Consider the following 19,726-nt stretch of genomic DNA (forward strand, 5'->3'; position numbering starts at 1 on the left):
CCCGCCCTGGATTCCCTGTGTTTCCAGTTCCTATCTGTACCAGTGTACATCCTCTGGTCTAGCCAGACTTTCAAGGTAGAATTGGGATCATGATAGTGGGGGGAAGGTGGGAATGAAGCATTTAAACATCTGACCTCCCACCAATATGCTGGCAAACAGCCTCTTAGGTTTGGCATATCTTTGAGGAAACAAAGCTGGGAAAAAGTCTTTTTACATCCCACAGAATCCCAGGAGCCCAAAGAGAAGTAATTACTTGGGGATAGAACAGTCATTTTAGACTACTGATAAAGCAAATAACACGTGGGTATTTTGCAAAGATTATTGTAGTATGATATACAATGGATATACAATGGGGTTAGATTGTAGCCTGGCAGGCCAAAGAAGACAGTAATTTAGATCCCTGTATTTAATCATCCTTGCAGTTACAAAAACTCCCCTTTTCATATAAATCATTTTATTGGGGGCTCATACAACTCTTATCACAATCTATCCATCCTTCCATTGTGACAAGCATATTTGTATACATGTCACCATCATAATTTTCAAAGCATTTTCTTTCTACTTGAGCCCTTGGTATCAGCTTCTCATTTTTCCCCTTCCCTTCCTCATGAACCCTTGATAATTATAAATTATTGTTATTTTTTCATGTGCTACACTGCCCGAAGTTTCCCTTTACCCCCTTGTCTGTTGCCCATCCCCCTATAAGGGGGTTATAGGTAGGTCATTGTGATCAGTTCCCTCTTTCTCTCCCCACCTTCCCCTTCCCCTCCTAGTATGGCTACTCTCAATATTGGTCCCCAAAAAGACTCTTTTACCTTACCTTGATTCCTCATCCTGAATTTAATGACTGTGTGAGGCCAGGTTGATGGAGAAACAAATCCAGTGACACATATGTACAAGAAAGAGTTTTATATCAAGAAGTAATTTTGTATTGAGAAAACAATCCAACCCAATCCAACTCAAGTCCATAAATCTGATACTAGTCCCTAAGTTCCTCCTCAGACTCACACAGCCACATGCACTGATGCAAACTACAGGAAAATCGCAGGTTGGTGGGTGCAAAGTTGTGTGGATTCAATGGCAGTGGAAGCAACAGGTCTTAGAGTGGCGTGCCAGCAGGAAGATGAAGGCAGAGAGTGAAGAGGGTGGGGGAGCCAGTGTTCCTGGCCCTCCTGCTGAGAAGGCCATGCCCACAAGGAGGCACCATCAGACTGTGACCTGACTGACAGGTTGAGTTCCCCACTGCCCCTCCTACACTTTTATATATCTTCAAGTTGACATGAAATTATTTAACAAGTACATTTTCTCTTGGCAAAGCAAATTCCTTTGTCTCTTCATTGCACTTCTTATATCATAGATTACAACCCTTAAATCCATGTGAAATCTTGCCCTAAGGCCTTTATTGTTACAGAAAGTACAAGCATGACATTAGAAAATGCACATTTACTGAATGGACCTAACCAAGCGTTTGTGGTGCCTGCTTTCTGTCCATAAACATTTAATGCTTTCCAAGAAAATTATTGATCTTATTGTAACAACGATAAATCCTTTTGGATGAAGATAACTTGTTTGTTTACTATGAAACCGTTCACTTTAAAAGCTTACATTCGCTTGTTGGAGATAACTTTTAATTTTTGTGTGCATCTAGGTGACTTTTGGTAAAAGTGCATGTAGATTACAGAGCTTCCTCAAAAAACGGTGCAGATCCCGTGGATATGATGACACGGATGCCTCTCCTTTGCATCATGCTGCAGAAGCAGGTGAACTAGAACTGATGGAGATGATCCTCAATGAGTCCTGTTGTGAAGGTATCGGAATGTTCAAATGGATGCTCTGTAGACCCACTATCCCTTGAGATTTCTTGGGACGAGTAGCCTGAGGTCACTGAAGGGTAACCTTATTAACCTGAAGCCTGAGATTCTTAAGAGTTTATCATTACAGATTTTATGGGACCTGCATATCTCACTCAGGAGTCTGGGTTACATGCTGGGTGTCTAACCACAGGATCAGCAGTTCAAATCCACCAGCTGCTCTGCAGGAGAAAGGGGAGACTTTGTCCACCCATAAAATTTTCATCTCTGAAAGCCACAAGGGCAGCGATACTCTGCCCTATGGAGTCTCTGTGAGTCAGAATGGTTTGACAGTGAGTTTGGTTTTTTGGAGTGCTGCTCACATTTTCATTCATTTGTCGCTACTGGCTCAGAGTGACGTTCTAGATAGCATCGGGCTATCGGGAGAGACCAGGGCCTAGAAATGTACACCATGTTCGGTAAAGCAGAGGAGCAGCAAAAAGGAGGAAAACCCTTGAGAAACTGCATTGGCGCCATGGCTGCTGCTGTGCACTCAAATATAAGAATGGCGGAGAGGGCAGGGCTTTGTTCTAGTCTACGTTCTGGGTTGCAAAGACTCAGCAGCACCTAACAACAGCCAGCATCTCCACCTCAGATTTTACCACACGTTCCTGCGTGGAAAAGTGGATGTGAGCGTGTGGACTTGGCTTTGCTCATACTGAATTTGAGAAGTCCAGGAGACATCTGTTAGGGAATATCCAGGAAGCAAATAGAAATATAAAAGGAATGTCACCATGCCCACAGAGCCATTGTTAGGGGAAGTAGACGAAGCATTGGAAATGTAGGAAAACCCTTCAAGAAGACCTACAATGGGATGACAAAGGTTTTAAAGGTAGAGCAGCATCAGGAGAGGACACATAGCAGGGAAAACCAGCAAGGATGGTGAAGACGCCAGTGAAGAGTGTGATAGATGATAAATTGAGCTTACAGGTGTGAATAGAGAAGTTATTGCGCTATGAGTTAGAAGGACCACAGAGATTATGTCGAATGAAGGTCACTATGCTCACAGAACACCTGTGGCTGTTGAGTCAGTTGTGACTCTGTAAGACCAAGTCGGACTGCCTAATTGGATTTCCCAGGCTGCAATCTTTACCTAAGCAGACTATCCAACCTTTCTCCAGCAGAGGGGTTGGTGGGTTTGAAAAGTTGACCATTTACTTAGCAGCCTAGAAATTAACCTTATCCTGCTAACAGAACCCTTGAGGATCACCGTAAAACTCAAAAACTGAAAGTTCTCAATGATTTTTGCATAAGTGATTCCAGAAAAGAGAGAATAGCCAATTCAAGTACTTTGATTGGCGAATAAGCTCTTTTTTAATAAAGTTCTCTTGAAATACAATGTTGAAGAATCTTTGTCACAATCAGAGAGAATGGTCAAAGAATGTGTATGTGTGTTGTTGGAAATGAGAAACTTGGATGAATGACAAAAGTTAATGGATAAATAATAAAAGCAAGAAGAAAACGGAAAGCATCCAGCTATCCTATGTGGTCCCTATATTATATTTTGGGTATATAATTTTCCTCTTCCCCAGGCACACAACTATAACACATTAATTTATAAATATATAAATTATAATTTATATTATACAATTTATATATACATATAATTTATATTTAAATATATACAATTTGTATATAAATATATAATTTACACACTATATAATTTATATTATAAAGTATAATAAATTATATGAAATGTATAAATATATAATTGGTAAAGTAGAGAGCAATATAAATTTTCTAATAGATAGAAAATGCTACAGAATAAAAAGGCATATTCTCCCATCCAAGTACTAACCAGCCCTGACCCTGCTTAGCTTCTGAGATCAGACGAGATTGGGTGTGTTGTATGGTCATGGACAAAAAAGCATATTCTAAATGTTGATCCCACAGGGTTTGTAGAAATATGTGGGATCTATGCATGTTTTGAAGAGGCCCAACCTCAACTGTTAAACTTATGCTTTGTTAGTTTTTGTCATTTCATAATATATTTTGAGCAATTGCTACGGGGTCATCATTCTGCTAAGGTGTTTAAAGACATTAGTTGATGTTAATTTCCCAGTGATCTTGCAAGGTTAGGAGGAGTAGGAGAAATCTCGGGCTGCTGAAGTAACCTACACAACTCCTTACTCGCTGTGTCAACTTGGCAGGGTTTTGAACATCTCTAAACCCTGGCTTTTCATCCGAATAGCAGGTCAGATATTTTGCAAGGCTATTGGATGGGTTGAGTAATTGTCTTATGAAACCTACAAAAGTGCCTGGCAAGTAGTTATTGCTTTTACTCTTTTACTTTATCTCAATGCCTTACAACAAACACAACATTCATTTTGGAGATTAAAAACCTAGAGCAGCAAGAGGTTCTATTTCTTACAACGCTATAGGGAGACAGCTCTTTTGATGAGGTAAGTGTCATATGTCTATTTCTCCACTACAGGTGTTCAATCCATGATTCTAAGGAACTCAGGATATATGTTTCTTCTTAATAGAGGCGACACAGTCTATTACAAAGGCACTTGAATTTGAAGAGTGTAATCAGTTGGTCTTGGATAAAAAGCTGAGTCATATTTTGATATCTTTTGGTATCTTTCTCTAGAGCTGAATGTGATGGATAATTATGGAAATACCCCCCTGTACTGGGCTACAGACAAAAACCAGGTCAAAAGCATCCAATTTCTTCTCAGCCGAGGAGCAAACCCCAACATCCGAAACTACAACATGATGGCCCCTCTCCACATAGCTGTGCAGCGTGGGTACAACGAGTTGGTGAAGGTGAGGTTGCCAATGGCTCACGTGTGGTTGCTTGTAAGCTGTGACCCAAATTTGGCTCCCTGTACCTGGGAAGAACGGCCAACCAAAGGCGCCCGAGCAAACGGAGTGCAGTGACTGCAAGTTTCCTTCACTCCTGACCAACTGGTGACGAGGGTGGTGCTGGTAAATGGTGATGAAAATAGCAGTAGCAATATTTGAGCCTTTATTGGATAGTGCTTGTGTACCAAACACTCTTCTAATAGCTTTCTGCATTTCAGCTTATCCAGGCCTTATTTAATGACATAAACTATGAACTAAAATTGACATTGTCCCCATTTTATGACTGAGGAAACTGAGGCACAGAGAAAATTAGATAGCTCACCTGTATCACATAAATGGCGAAAACAGGAGTCAGCAGTTTGGATGTTATCCGTGATTCTAAAGGAAGACTTACCATGTTTATGTGAACCATTTCATGGCTGAGAAGAGGAAGGTGGCGAGTGACTCGGGAAAAGGGAAACTATAATTGTGCTTTGATGTTTGGGTTGAAGAATGGCTGGCATGCCATATTATTGGGAAAGTTCCCACCACCACCACCACCCACCACCCTGTAAGGGCAGGAATGACTGTGGTCAAATATAGGATCCCGAGAGAACAAAGAAAAGTAAAATGAAAATCCAAATCCGTCGATGTGAAGTAGGTTCTGATTTACAGTGACCCCGGGTGTGTCAGAGTAGAACTGTGCTCTATAAGGTGCCCCAAAGACTGATGCTTTTCAAAATAGTTCCAAGCCTTCTTCCAGGCCACTCGGGGTAGACTCAAAGCTCCAACCTTGCAGTTAGTAGCTAAGCACTTAGCCATTTGTACCACCCCAGGAGGAGGCCATCCTCCATGCATAGCAGGTAAGAGTTAGGCTGTAGTTTTTAACCTGCATCTCCTGGTCCCCTTGACTGTTTCCACACCTTAGAAAATATATATGCATGCTGAAGTGGTATGCAATTTACAAATAGATTATGTTCCAGGTGTTCATTTATAAGATAGGTGATTTGGGATGTGTGTTAATCTGGGTAGACTAGAGAAACAAATCCATGGACACACATATGTGTATAAGAAAGAGATTTATATATAAGAGCAACTGAACATTGAGAAAGCATCCCAGCCCAGTCCAGATCAAGTCCTTAAATCCGATATTAGCCCGTATTTCTGATATCAATCTATAAAGTCCTCTTCAGACTCACGAAACACATGCAATGACGCCGAATGCAGATCACAGGCCAGTGGGTAGAAAATCTTTGGATCCAGTGTCATTGGAAACATCTCAGCACTGGCAGGGGTCTCTCTGTGGCTTCCCTGGCTTCCGAAGTCTGGTTGTGTCCATGTGGCTTGCCTTCTGCAGTGTCTCCCAGGGAGCAGCAGAGAGAGAGAGAGAGAGAGAGAGGTGTCTCCTGCCTCCAAGGAGGAAGTACCAGATTTCCCAGAATTCTCAGGAGAAGGCCATGCCCACAGAAGTCTCATTGGCTATCTCCAGATTGACAGCCTAGACTCCACCCCAATGCTTAATCCTTAAATTGACACCAGATTAGGTGACTACCACAGGACATCTAACAAGTTCTCCTATAGAAACAATATTATGAATAGTGATGTGGCTATTGTGCTAGAACACACCCCAACCTACTTTGTCTAAAATCAGGAAATAGATCCCAGAAGTATTCATGAGTTTCTCCCGGGCGACAGAGACCTTGACTTCAGTTAGCTTGTAGAGGAGTTAAGGTGGGAACCCTTTTCCCACTTTCCTACCGTATGTATGTAGCTCTGTCATTATACCTAACACATACAACATGGAATGAAGGTTCAAGTGGTTTTGTCATCCGCTGGCCAGTTGTGGCTGTGTAAAGGAAGGGACCGTGCCTTACCAAGTATCTCTATCTAGTATCTTACCAAGTATATCTAGTATCTTACTTAGGTATTTCTAGTCTTCAGTGCAGTGCTAGTAAATGGTGGATGTTGAATGGAATCAATTGATAAAGGGGTGCATGGGGTACTGACTACAGAAGAACAAGCTGAGATGATAGCACACACAAAAAATGGGTGAGGCTTCTGCCAGCAGTTGTAGACAGTGAGGTGATATCTGATAAGACTGTTGTTATTAATAATAATCTACACTATTCCTGAGCCAGATGTTGCTTCAGTTTAATTTGGCTTGAGCCTCTAGTCACTGCAGGGCCCCACAGAGATTTCATTTGTGGCCCCATGGAGTTTCTTTTGAAGGCTCTTTACAGAAACAAATGGCCATTGACTTAATTAATCTTGGCTATGAAAGTATGATTTGGGAATTCAAAGGCAAGTACCGATGAAAAGAATCTGGTTAATTGGAAATCAGAAATCTCTAGACCAACAAAGAATAGTAAGTATCACATAAGAATAGAAAAGAATGTTCATAAATAAGCAAATTCTGATTTAAACATTAGATGTTGTACCTAATGGAGCTTTTCCTGGGTGAGAAGGAAAATAGAGTTATAAGAGAATTAAAATTGTCTTGCCCTGATTTGGGAATACTGCTAGGAGTGCAACTAAAACGATTTCCAAATCCCCTTGTTTTGCTAAAGATTAAAAAGAGAAGAAGGAGAAAGAATGTTAGATGACTCCTTGCATGCTTGCAAGCAATAGTATTGCTGGCTTGCCTCTTCTAGGTATGCTCATGGGCCAAGATTTCAGGGAGTCCCACCAGCCCTTGTTATCCTCCAAACCTTCCACAGCTGCCTACAGAATTTTAAAATGAAAATAATCATTACCTTTATATCACCTAGTATTCTTTCTTTTTTTCAAATCATTTTTTAGAGTTTCTTTTTTTTAAATCGTTTTATTAGGGGCTCAGACAACTCTTATCAGAATCCATGCATACATCAATTGTGTAAAGCGTATTTGTACATTCATTTCCCTCATCATTCTCAAAACATTTCCTCTCCACTTAAGTCCCCAGCATTAGGTCCTCACTCCCCCGCCCCATGAGCCCTTGGTAATTTATAAATTGTTATTTTGTCATATGTTGCCCTGTCCGACATCTCCCTTCACCCACCTTTTGGCTGTCCATCCCGCAGGGAGGAGGTCACACATAGCTCCCTGCAATCTGTTCCCTCTTTCCTACCCACTCTCCCTCTACCATCCCAGCATCGCCACTCACACCACTGGTCCTGTAGGGATCAAACGCCCTGGACTCCCTGTATTTCCAGTTCTTATCTCTACCAGTGTACATCCTCTGGTCTAGCCAGACTTGCAAGGTAGAATTCGTGTCATGATAGTGGGAGCAGGGAGGCATTTAATAACTAGAGGAAAGTTGTATGTTTCATCATTGCTACATCACACCCTGACTGGCTCATCTCCTCCCCGAGACCCCTCTGCAAGGGGATCTCCAGTGGCCTACTCATGGGCTTTGGGTCTCCACTCTGCACTTGCCCCATCATTCACTATGGTAAGATTTTTTTGTTCTGATGATGCCTTATACCTGATCCCTTCGACACCTTGTGATTGCATAGGCTGGTGTGCTTCTTCCACGTGGGCTTTGTTGCTTCTGAGCTTAATGGATCCCTTCGACACCTTGTGATTGCACAGGCTGGTGTGCTTCTTCCACGTGGGCTTTGTTGCTTCTGAGCTTAATGGCCGCTTGATTACCTTCAAGCCTTTAAGACCCCAGATGCTATACTTTTTGATAGCCAGGCACCATCAGCTTTCTTCGCCACATTTGCTTATGAACCCATTTGTCTTCAGTGATCCGTTCGACATCTCGTGATCACACAGGCTGATATGTTGTTCCATGTGGGCTTTGTTGCTTCTGAGCTAGATGGCCGCTTGTTTACCTTCAAGCTTTTAAGACCCCAGATGCTATATCTTTTGATAGCCGGGCACCATCAGCTTTCTTCACCACATTTGCTTATTCACCCACTTTGTCTTCAGCGGTTGTGTTGGGAAGGTGAGCATCATAGAATGCCAATTTAATAGAAGAAAGTATTCTTGCATTGAGGGAGTACTTGAGTGGAGACCCAATGTCCTTCTGCTACCTTAATACTAAACCTATAAATACAGGCACATAGATCTATTTCCCCATCCTCATATAAATATATCTGCATATGCACATGTCTTTATCTAGACCTCTATAAATGCCCTTTGCCTCCCAGCTCTTTCCTCTATTTCCCTTGGTTTTCCTCCTGTCCCACTATCATGCTCAGTCCCCACCAGTATTTCAGCACTTCCTGTTCATTACATTCCCCTTGATTATGCCCCACCAGGTCTCCCACATCCACCTCCCCACCAATTTGGATCGCTTGTTGTTCCCTTGTCCCTGGGTTTGTTAATACCTCTTCCCTTCCCCCCACCTCCCCCTCTCCCACGTCCCCCCAGAACTGTCAGTCCCATTGTTTTCTCCTCCAGATTGTTCATCCAGCCTGTCCTATCCAGACAGACCTGCGGAGACAACAACATGCACAAAAACAAGGGGCTCTTACATCTCTTGTTACTCTTCATACATCAATTGTATCAGACATATTAATACATATATTCCATTGTTCTTTTCTAGACATTTACTTTCCATTGAGCCCTTGGGATCTGTCCCTCTACCCCAAGCCCCAACCCTCATGGCCCCTTGATAGATTATAGATTGTTAATTATTTTCAAATCTCACACCATCCACTATCTGCCTTTCCCTATAGTTTCTGTTGTTATTCCCCCTGGATGGGTGTGTGTGGTTAAGTGCCATTCTTTGTGATTGGTACCCTCCTCCCTTCCCACCTCTCCCTCCCCTTTCTCCTACCCTTTTGGTACCTCTATTCCCATTCCTGTTCCTGGCTTCCATGTCTTGTGAGTTTTATCTCTTGCCTATACCTGTGTACATGCTCCCATCTAGTCCAGAGTGGGAAGCGGCAATGGGATCATGATAGCAGGGGAGTTGGGGAGGCCTCAAGGAATCAGAGGTTTATGTGTGACCCATTAGTGCTTTACTGCACCCTGATTGACTCATCCCCTCCCTGAGACCCCTTTGTGGGGGGATGTTCCATTGTCCACAGATGGGCTTTGAGTCTCCGCTCCAACCACCCTCCATTATCACCAATGCATTTTTGTTTGTTTACTGTTTGTTGTGAATCTTCTGATGCCCATTACCTGGTCACGATGACACCTCACCGTCTCACCAGCTGGTGTGCTTCTTCCATGTAGGCTTGTTGCTTCACTGTTGGATAACCACTTGTTTAACTTCAAGCCTTTAAGACCTCAGACACTATATCTGTTAAAAGCATCATCCTTTGTCTTCACCACATCTGCTTGTGCACCCATTTTGCCTTCAGTGATCATGTGGGAGTCGGGGATGAGCATCACAGAATGCAAAGTGTTCTTGTATTGAGGGAAGGTATGAGTCAAGGCCCAAGGCCCATCTGCAGCCTCAGTGTATTGCCTTATAAATATACGTGCATAGGCCAACACCTCTATTGTTATGGATTAATGCATTTACATAAGTGCACACCTCTTAATATCCCTATTTATCACCTAGTATTCTTGAACAGACAGCCACTGGAAGTTATACAACTCCTTGGGACACATTTGCCTCAAGATTAGAGAGGAGGCATTTAATTCTCTATGATATAGAGACTTTACATCTTGGGGTTGGGTCTCCAGGTATTCAGTTGTAAGGTCATCCCATGGCCCCTCTTAGATCCTCTCCTACGTGTCCCTTGGAAGGCTCCTTTGTTGAGTTTCCACACTTGCCAGGTCTTGACTAAGTTGACTAAGACTCTGTTACATACAAATGATCACAAAGCTTTAACAGAATGTGTCTATGATAGTACATGTATAAGGCAGGAATATTAAAAATTGAATTATTTATGATTCCAAGAAGGCAAAATAGCTAATAGCTATTTATTTGGTTGATGATGTGAGTCTGTCACTTATATAAAAGGAAAGTACTTAAGACCATGGAATGATTTTCATTCCTACTTCCCTTCATCCGTTAATACTTTTCTTATATACAAAAATATCAGTAATATTTTTGAGCAGTACTAATTAGTAAGCCTAATTATTTTACTGATGTTACATTGGGTAACTCTATTAACAAGGGGATTCTGGTAGGATCATGTTTGTTTGTTTTTTAAGAAATAGCCTGTTTGAATTTTTTGGTACAATTTAATTGTGATTATGTACCATGATGTTGTTATAGCCTGGTTGTAAACAAACCAACAAAAAGCCTCTAATAGGTCAATCAATTCCTGGATTTTTCTCTTGGGAGAGACATTTATATGAAAGAATTATTGTTAGAATGAATAGAAAACAGCAATTTGCTAAAGATTTATAGATTGTTGGCAAATAACTGGCTGACGGTCAACCATGTAAAAGAATAAGGGAGATCTAACTTTCATCAGAAAAAAATACTTAGACATTTTATCAAGAATGCTAATTTCTTACATCTTAGTTAAAGTTTCAATCAACTAAGATAAGCTCTGTCAATGCCTTAGGAATCTCTATTACTGCTACAGAAGAGAAAGAATGTTCAATTGGCAGTTTTCAGAATTCATGCCACATAGATAGAATAAAAATGAGAAGTATGGAGAGACATACGCTAATATCTTCAACTCTTACTCTTTTTCCAATTCCTTAATTCAACATTGCCTTAATCAATGTGATAGAGTTATTAACATTATTTGTGTTTGAGAAATGTATTTAGTAGATATTATATACAAGGTTTTTTCCAGGTGATTTTTAATTGTGTGATTAAAGCTCTCATAATAATACATACATCAATTATATGAAGCACACTTATACATATGTTGCCATCATTTTCAATTTTTTTTCTACTTGAGCCCTTGGTATCAGCTCCTCTTTTTCCTCTTCCTCCCCCACCCTCCCACCGTAGTGAACCCTTGATAAATTATAAATTATTGTTATTTACATATCTTATACCATTCGCTGTTCCCTTCACCCACATTTCTGTGTTCGATTGATTTCCCTCTTCTCCCCTCACTTTCCCCTGCCCTCATGGTATCACTATTCCCATTACTGTTTCTGATGTCTTTATCTGTCCTGGATTCTGTGTGTCAAGAGCTGCTATCTGTACCAGTGTATATGCTCTGGTCTAGCCAGATTAGTAAGGTAAAGCTGGGGTCATGATAGTGGGACTGGGGGTGGGCATTAAAGAACTGGAGGAATGTTGTGTTGTTGGTGCTATACTGCAACCTAGCTGTGAGGGGATGTCCAACTGTCTACAGATGGGCTTTGGGTCTCCACTCCAACTACCCTTTTTTGCATCAATATGATTGTTTGGGTCTACCTGATCCTGTGGACACCTCATGATTACACAGGCTGGTGTGGTTCTTCTATGTGGGCTTTGTTGATTCCGTGTTAGATGGCTGCTTGTTTAATTTCAAATCTTTAAGACCCCAGACACTATATCTTTTAATTGCCACCACCATCAGCTTTCTTTATCACATTTGCGTATGCATCATTTTTGCTTCAGTGATCGTGTTGGGAAGGTGAGCATCACAGAATGCCAGGTTAATAGAATACAGTGTTCTTGCATTGAGGGAACACTTGAATAGAGCCCCAATGTCCATCTGCTACCTTAATACATAACATTTAAATATACATAGACCTATAACTCTATCATTATATATTAATATAGTTACATACACATACCTTTATTTATTCCTCTATAAATGTCTTTTGCCTCCTAGGTCTTTCCTCTATTTCCTTTTACTTTCTTCCTGTCCCACTATCTTGTTTGGCCTTCATTCGGCTTTCAGTAATTCCTCTTGGCTGCATTGCACTTGATCGAATCTCACCAGGCATGCTATATATACCCTCCTTGCCATCGATTTTTTTATCTCTTTTTGTTCCCTTGTCCCTGGATCTGTTGACTCCCTTTCCCCCTGCTTCTCCTCTCTCATGTCCATTGGCCCCATTTTTTTCTCCTCAGGATTGTTTGACCTTCCTATCTTATATGATAGACATGGGGCTGGGGGTGGAGCCTATAAATGGTTCCAGGTCTGTCTGCTGACCATTATGAATGCTTTTCAGTCAGGTCTGGCGAGGTGCCAAGCCCTGCCCACTGATTCTGAAGCCTATTTTCGGGATTCTTTGGGGACTTCCTTGCTTTGCTCTCCTTGAGGCTCTGTTGCGTTCCCTTGTGTTTCACCTTGTGGGGGAGGGGAAAGGGGGTGGGGGGGCGGCAGCAGGCAGACAGGGCATAATTCCACAATTCCCGCACTGTGTCTCCAGTAGTCTGTCCCCCATAGCAGTGTTGGTCAGTGAGGGGACGTCATGCCTCATGATTGCACTGGCCCTATGGTCCTCTTTGTGCATTGGCTTTTCTGAGCAGGAATGTCATCCTTGAGGCTTGGAGGGCCAGAATGCTGTCCACTCCCTCTCTCTTTCCCTCTTCGTTTGCTTTTGTGTGGTCTGGACAGACCTGCCACACTCCCCAAGCCGTATTTTTATTGTGAATTAGGTAGGGATTTACATTTCAGATAGTAACTCTTCTACTCAACAACTTAAACTAGTTATCAAACTCCCCAATAGCCTGTTCTACCTTAGCTTTGATTTCTCCTCTCTTCACCCACATTAACACCTCCTGCCTATTGCTACATCTTCCCTTTTTTTGCCCTTCCCACTTGGTAGCCATCAACATCTATTTGTTTTGGTATGAAAAATTTTGTCTTGATATTTTTCTTTATAACAGTGGTCTCACACAGTATGCATCCTTTTGTGATTGAGTAATTTCACTGAGCACAATGTCCTCCAGCTCTATCTATGCCATAAGTGGCTTCTAAATTTCATTATTTTTATAGAGACATGCCATTCCATTGTGTGTATGTACCAAAGTTTCCTTTTCAATTCTTCTACCAATGGGCATTTTGGTTGTTCCATCTTCTTGCTATTGTTAACAGTGCTGTAATGAATGTGAGTTTGCATATATCTGTCCACATGTGGCTCTTATTTGGAAGACACTTTATCTAATTTAAAACTTGTGCTTCACCTTTCTGACAGTTATTCTACCTTTTCATTTTGTCCCTGTAGGTCTTGGTTGAGCATGGAAGTACAAATATCAACTTGGAAGGAGAAAATGGAAACACTGCTGTGATGTTTGCGTGCTCCAAAGATAATAGTGAAGCACTACAATTTTTGGTTCATATATCAATTTCCTTTTTTCTTCTTTTCTTATCTCTATGGTAGTATAGCCTGAGTGACTGTTGATATTTACAGCAGATCTTCCACTGTCCTCCTTAGTAAAATATAAAATGCATAAAATGGCAGGAAAATGTTATTTTTGTTTTGGGGGTAGATAGATACATGCCCCTAATTCCTAAAACAGATCTGACTTGGTTTTAGAAGACTAACATAAAAAGTATGAAAAAAATTGTGAGAAAATCAAAGTGAATTACAATAGTAATTCCAAATATTGGCAAGTCACCTACCAAGAAAAATGTAGGCTAATTTCACATATAACTAAACATAGATGCAAAATCTTAAATAAAATACTAATAAATTAAGTCACCAAAAACAACCAAAAGAGTAATACGCCAAACTGTGTTGGCCTTGTCCGAGACTGTATACATAGTTCATTATTAGAGAATGTATCGGTGATTGTTGTACATCAACTGGCCTAAGAAGATAAGATATATGATTGTATCTACCTATTTCTCTAGCAAGTCTCCTATAAATCTAGTAGAAAAATTGGAAAAAAGTCGCACAAAGCTTAATTTCTTTAATAACAAAAGAGAGATGAAACCATAAGATGTCATATATTTCACCTCCAATATATTTTTCTCACTCAGCTTTAAAAGGCAAAAAATCCTTTATTGACTTCCAGTGTTAAGAGAAATTCTGATGAGTCAGGAATTTCATTCCCTGCTGATGGGAATACATTTTGACTCTTCATTTTCCATTCTTGGAATATAACATGAGGTGATAAATCCAGTTACAACAAAGTCTCATGATTAGGGATTTTGATTTTAGTTATAAATATCATAGTGAAATAATTGGAAAAGTTACATAAATAAGGGTTGATGATATTTTCATGTATGCAAAAATATACTTTTGATAAACTCATGCGCATGATAAGCCATTAAAATACATTTGAATATTAAAATAATATTATTTATAATGAAGCTTTTATGAAAAGTATGATGAAACTATAGATGGAAAGAGATAAGACTTAAAAACAATAATTTCTTCCACAATGTAAACGCACACAATCTCTGGAAGGTGAGGGTACAGGTGGTACTCACTTGTTCACATTTTCCTGCCCTTTCAACATCTTTTGTGACAATAAAAGGCATTTCTAACAATACAGCAGTTAAATTATTTATAGAAAAGGGTAGTTGAAAACAATCAGCTCAAAGGCAAAGGTAATACAATATTCAGTTCATGTAGTCTTATTTTAGTAAACTTTCCTGCGTGAGCAGACCTGCTTTCTCAGTTGAACAGGAATGCTAGTCTACGCACGTATTAATTTTAGATAAATGATGAGCAAAGGATCTGTAGAATATGATTTGTGTAAGGACAGGAAATGTTCATAGGAAAGTCGTGATGCTCTCACTCACTTCGGCCCAAACACCGTACACCTAGATGACTTTGACCTTGCCTTAGAGGAAGGCATGTTCTCATTAATCCCATGAAAATGGTGTTCTATTTTTATGGTGGGCATCCCTATTGATATTTTGTATCTGCTTCATAGTTCATTTGAAAAGCCTTTCTAGAGTTTCAAAATTCCTTTCTTTCCCAGAGTTCATAGTATATAAAGTCTATCCTAGGTATTTTAAAACAATTTGCCAAGCTCAGGAGTATAGTAGGAATCAGGGCTCAGGAGATGATCTGGGAGAGGCATCTGGGTCCTGTTCACTATCAGGGTTTAGAGTTTAAGCCATGGCATTTTGTTGATATCCCCCCGCCCTTTTCCTTCTTTTATCTCACCTTCCAGTTAAACAAAGGAGCTAAGCCATGCATCCAAAATAAGTGGGGATGCTTCCCTATACACCAGGCTGCCTTTTCCGGTGCCAAAAAGTGCATGGAAATAATTTTAAAGTTTGGTGAGTAGAGGTTTTCATATATTATAGAGTGTAAAGAACCCTATTATTGTGAAGAGACTATTCATTTGAAAATCAACTAATAGAATTGACCATGGGCTTTTCTGTAGCTCTAAGTAATTTACTTTTCAAATTCAAATTTTTGACTTTAAATATTTAAACTATCTTGAAATGCATTTTCTTCTAAAGGTGAAGATCATGGACATAGCAGAAATAATCATATTAACTTTGTCAATAATGGGAAACATAGCCCTCTCCACATGGCTGTTCAGAGCGGCGACTTGGAAATGATCAAAATGTGCCTGGATAATGGTGCACAGATAGAGTTAATGGAGGTAATTATTCTTAACTCCCATGACACTTGGACTTTAGGATTGTCATATATTTTCAAATATGCATTTTTGCACAATTTTCCAGTTCATTGTATGTAAAATGTACAGAAGAGAAAAGAAACATTCCAAATCCATTGCAGTTAGGTGGATTCTGACTCATAGTGACCACAATTGGTCAAAGTAGAACTGCCCCATGGGATTCCCAACAGAGGGATCTTTATGGAAACAGACTGCCACACCTTTTTCTTACGAGTCTGTCCAAATCGCTGAACTTTGGGGCAGCAGCAGCTGAGAACTTTAACGGTGTATCTCTGGGGCTCCCAAAGCTAAAGACACCAGGAGGGAAGTTGACACCGAGAAGCCAAACACATAAAACATCCTAAATTTCAGACTATGTAAAGAATTTTGGGATCTCCTCCCACCCTACCAAAAAAAGTTGCAGTCACAAATACAGGGACAGTAGAGAATGTATATCCAATTTAACTCTCATGAACGAAGTTAAGGCCAAGATGCAAATATCAATGCTGTCAGCTGGGAATATCAAAGCCCACTCTTGAATCAGGTCTATTTTTAGTTCCATTCTGAAGAATTGGCAAATGAAGGACAGCTTAACTAATGTACTGAGATCTGGATGTGAAAATATAGGGTCATGGCCTCAAGCCAGCCAGCTCAGACTGAAAGGAGAGTGTGCTGCTCCCCATGTCCCTTCATCTGGCCGGTGTCTCACACTTCGGGGCCTTTAGGTAAGAACCTGCCTTGAACCCAACCTTGCTCGCATATTTGCCAGATACTCCGGTCATTTTTAGAGGCCTCGGAGATTCTGAGCGGAGGGATTGGCTCGCCCTCCCTTCACTGCAGAAAGGAAGAGGCCTCCTCGGTGACCAGGCCATGACAATAATTACCTGTAATATTTGTGTGGATGACTTTCAGAAGATCAAACTGATCCCCTTTCATCATCTTCTTTGATCCTGGTGACCTGTGAGGAAGCTCGCGGCTGCCCTCATGCTGTCGCCTTAAACTGAGACTCGCAACACTGACTCCGGTGTCTCAACTGTTCACAGAACGGGAAGTGCACAGCCCTTCATTTTGCTGCCACGCAGGGAGCCACGGAGATTGTTAAATTGATGATAGCCTCCTATTCCGGTGACAGCGATATTGTGAACGCAGTGGATGGAAACCAGGAGACACTGCTGCACAGGCAAGTTTGCTGCCGGGCTTTCCCCTACAGACCTCCAGCCTCTACTGTGAAACCAGATCCGGGAAGTCTAGGTCCCCATGTAACATCAGCAAGGGCTCTAGAGTTCCAAAGCGGTAAACTGAGATACCAACGATCCTGTGAGCCGGTTGGAATCAAAGTACGATCTTAAAGTCGGTTTTCACAGAACGAAATCTCCCCTGGCAGTCTCCACGAATTCTCAGGCCCGTGAATCCAGACTCAAGATTAATTATCTAGACGCTACGGAGGTCAGCATAGAAGTTTGCCCAAGCTCTTTCGAACCTGTTCCAATTCCTCATTATGTTGTCCTTCTCCACAGTGATGGGGAACATCAGAGCTTTGGCAATGTTTGCCAAAGAGAAGCACTCTCCCTCTGAGGGCATTTGAAGCCCTGTGATGCACCCTGGGGCAGCTTGTCTGCAGTTATGTTATTCCCCATGGCCCCAGGGAAAATAAAGCCTTTTCTTTGGTCTTGTATTTCAAGGCTTTGGGACAGAAATTTCTATTTTCACTTCCCATCAACAGTCATGAAGGTTTTACAAAGAGAAATAAGTCTACTAACTGATAAGAAAAACATGTGTGATGTATTTAAATTTTTTTCTATGACCTTGAAAATACAAAGACCCAAAAAGTTCCTAATTTGGGGGAAAAAACAAAACATTACCTTTTTTAGGGCAGGTAATAACCTAGTCAGAATTAATCATAGGCTTTGAAAGATGAGCAAGTCTCTAATATTTATGATATTATTAAATTGCAAATGAAATTTACTTTCAGAATATGGTAGCTTTGCTTTATACCTTCATACAAACAGCATCTTATCTTTTTAATTTTCTTTTTTCCAGAGCGTCACTATTTGATCATCATGAACTTGCAGAATATTTAATTTCAGTGGTAAATATTTACTTGACAAGTTTATTTTCTTTATTAATATTTACTTGAAAAAGTATATCCATAAAGTGGATTCTCAAAAATAAGACACATTTTAATTTCCTGTTTTTTAGTAAAGAAAATTTACAGAAGGCCCATTTATGTCAATATCTTTGCTAATATCTAAGAGCTAACCTTCAAGTTTGACATACGAAAGTGTGCTCTTTGGTAGCCTATTTTAGCTTGAGATAATAGTAGTATGTGAGCTACAGGATCGCTCATTGTGAATCAAGAGAATAAGACCAGAAACATTTTTCGTAATGTTATGCTCAGAGCTTCTGGTGTTCATGGTATGAGTAGCAGGGGCCCCGTAAGACAACACATGCGCATTTACAAGCAAAGGTGGAGGAGGGCTGTGATCAGGCACCTTTCATTTGATTTTCTAGCAAACATGGTTCAGAAAGGTCAGACTATGCTGGGATTTCATTGGTTAGCTATATTTGAAACTAAACTTGTACCTTGGGGATTGGGGCTGTTTGCCTAATAGGAAACCAAGGGCATTTGTGATGTACGTATGCCAGACACGAGTGGAGAAGAGTTCTGTGGGGTGGCTAGTCAAACATCAATCATGGAAGCCAGAAAGAAGGTTCCTACGGAGCCATGCCAAGGCATTTGATGCTAGAAGTTGGAGCCCCTTGCAAGGGCAACCCATCTGAATGATAAAGAAATGTCCAGAAATACTCGAGTTTGGCATATATTTGAATTCTAGTTCGATTTTCCCTATCCCAAGGAATTCCTCTTATGTAAAATTTCAATGGAAGCTCATTTTTGTTTAACATATGCTCTTTATTGAAAAACTTGCTTTGTTTTAGGGTGCAGATATCAATAGCATTGATTGTGAAGGACGTTCTCCACTTTTATTAGCAACTGCTTCTGCATCTTGGAATATTGTGAATTTGCTACTCTCTAAAGGTACAAGAAAAGCCTAACCAGACCTTTCGAATCACTATTCAGTTTGGTTAAACAAACACATATCAACCATTGATAGTGTGCCAGGCACTGAGACCGGTAGTATGAATATGAAGGTGAACAGGACACTTCCCATATCTAGAAGAAGTTCCACCCAGTAAGGGAGTGTTCCATGAAACAATAGCTTCAGAACAATAATAGGTAATATGTATGAATCAATTCTTATTTCTCAGGCATATGATTAACATTTTATCAATGATAATATTTTACTAACATTTTATCAATGAAACATTCTTTCCATCAGTTCATTCTGTGTGGTATAGATACTATTATTATCCCTGTTTTAATTGTTGACTGAATGTCATGAGAACACAGAAGAGAATGTCTTTTTTTCTTCTCTCCTCTCTTATTTTCAATAGCATCGTTTTTATATTTTATGATAAGAGTTCATCTGAGGAGGCCTTCATAAGTTCATGGAAACATTGCATTATCTTTTCATTCTATTTTTCCATTAACTTTTTGAAGCCCCTTCATGCATGTAGCAAAGTACATATCCTCCCCACCATTCCATAGCTCCATCTTAATATATGATTAGTTCCCTCATCTAAATAAAATTTCATGTAAGTTAGTTCAAGGATTAAGTAGGAAAATATTTATTTTATTTTCTCAAATTGAAAATTCACC

The 19,726-nt window shown here is 40.4% G+C and overlaps 1 protein-coding gene across 1 annotated transcript in view; it reads left to right on the plus strand.

The window, feature by feature from the left end:
• TRPA1 (transient receptor potential cation channel subfamily A member 1) overlaps window positions 1-19,726 on the plus strand; it is a 57,956-nt gene that overhangs the window by 6,470 nt on the left and 31,760 nt on the right. The window contains 8 exon segments of the mRNA XM_045290234.1: window positions 1,649-1,808; window positions 4,444-4,619; window positions 13,650-13,757; window positions 15,553-15,661; window positions 15,848-15,993; window positions 17,052-17,188; window positions 18,049-18,097; window positions 18,946-19,045. Coding sequence (XP_045146169.1) covers window positions 1,649-1,808; window positions 4,444-4,619; window positions 13,650-13,757; window positions 15,553-15,661; window positions 15,848-15,993; window positions 17,052-17,188; window positions 18,049-18,097; window positions 18,946-19,045 — 985 coding nt within the window.

Source organism: Echinops telfairi, unplaced genomic scaffold (genome assembly GCF_000313985.2).
Source record: "Echinops telfairi isolate 266 unplaced genomic scaffold, ASM31398v2 ScPeMD7_1;HRSCAF=3_0, whole genome shotgun sequence".
NCBI lineage: Eukaryota > Metazoa > Chordata > Mammalia > Afrosoricida > Tenrecidae > Echinops > Echinops telfairi.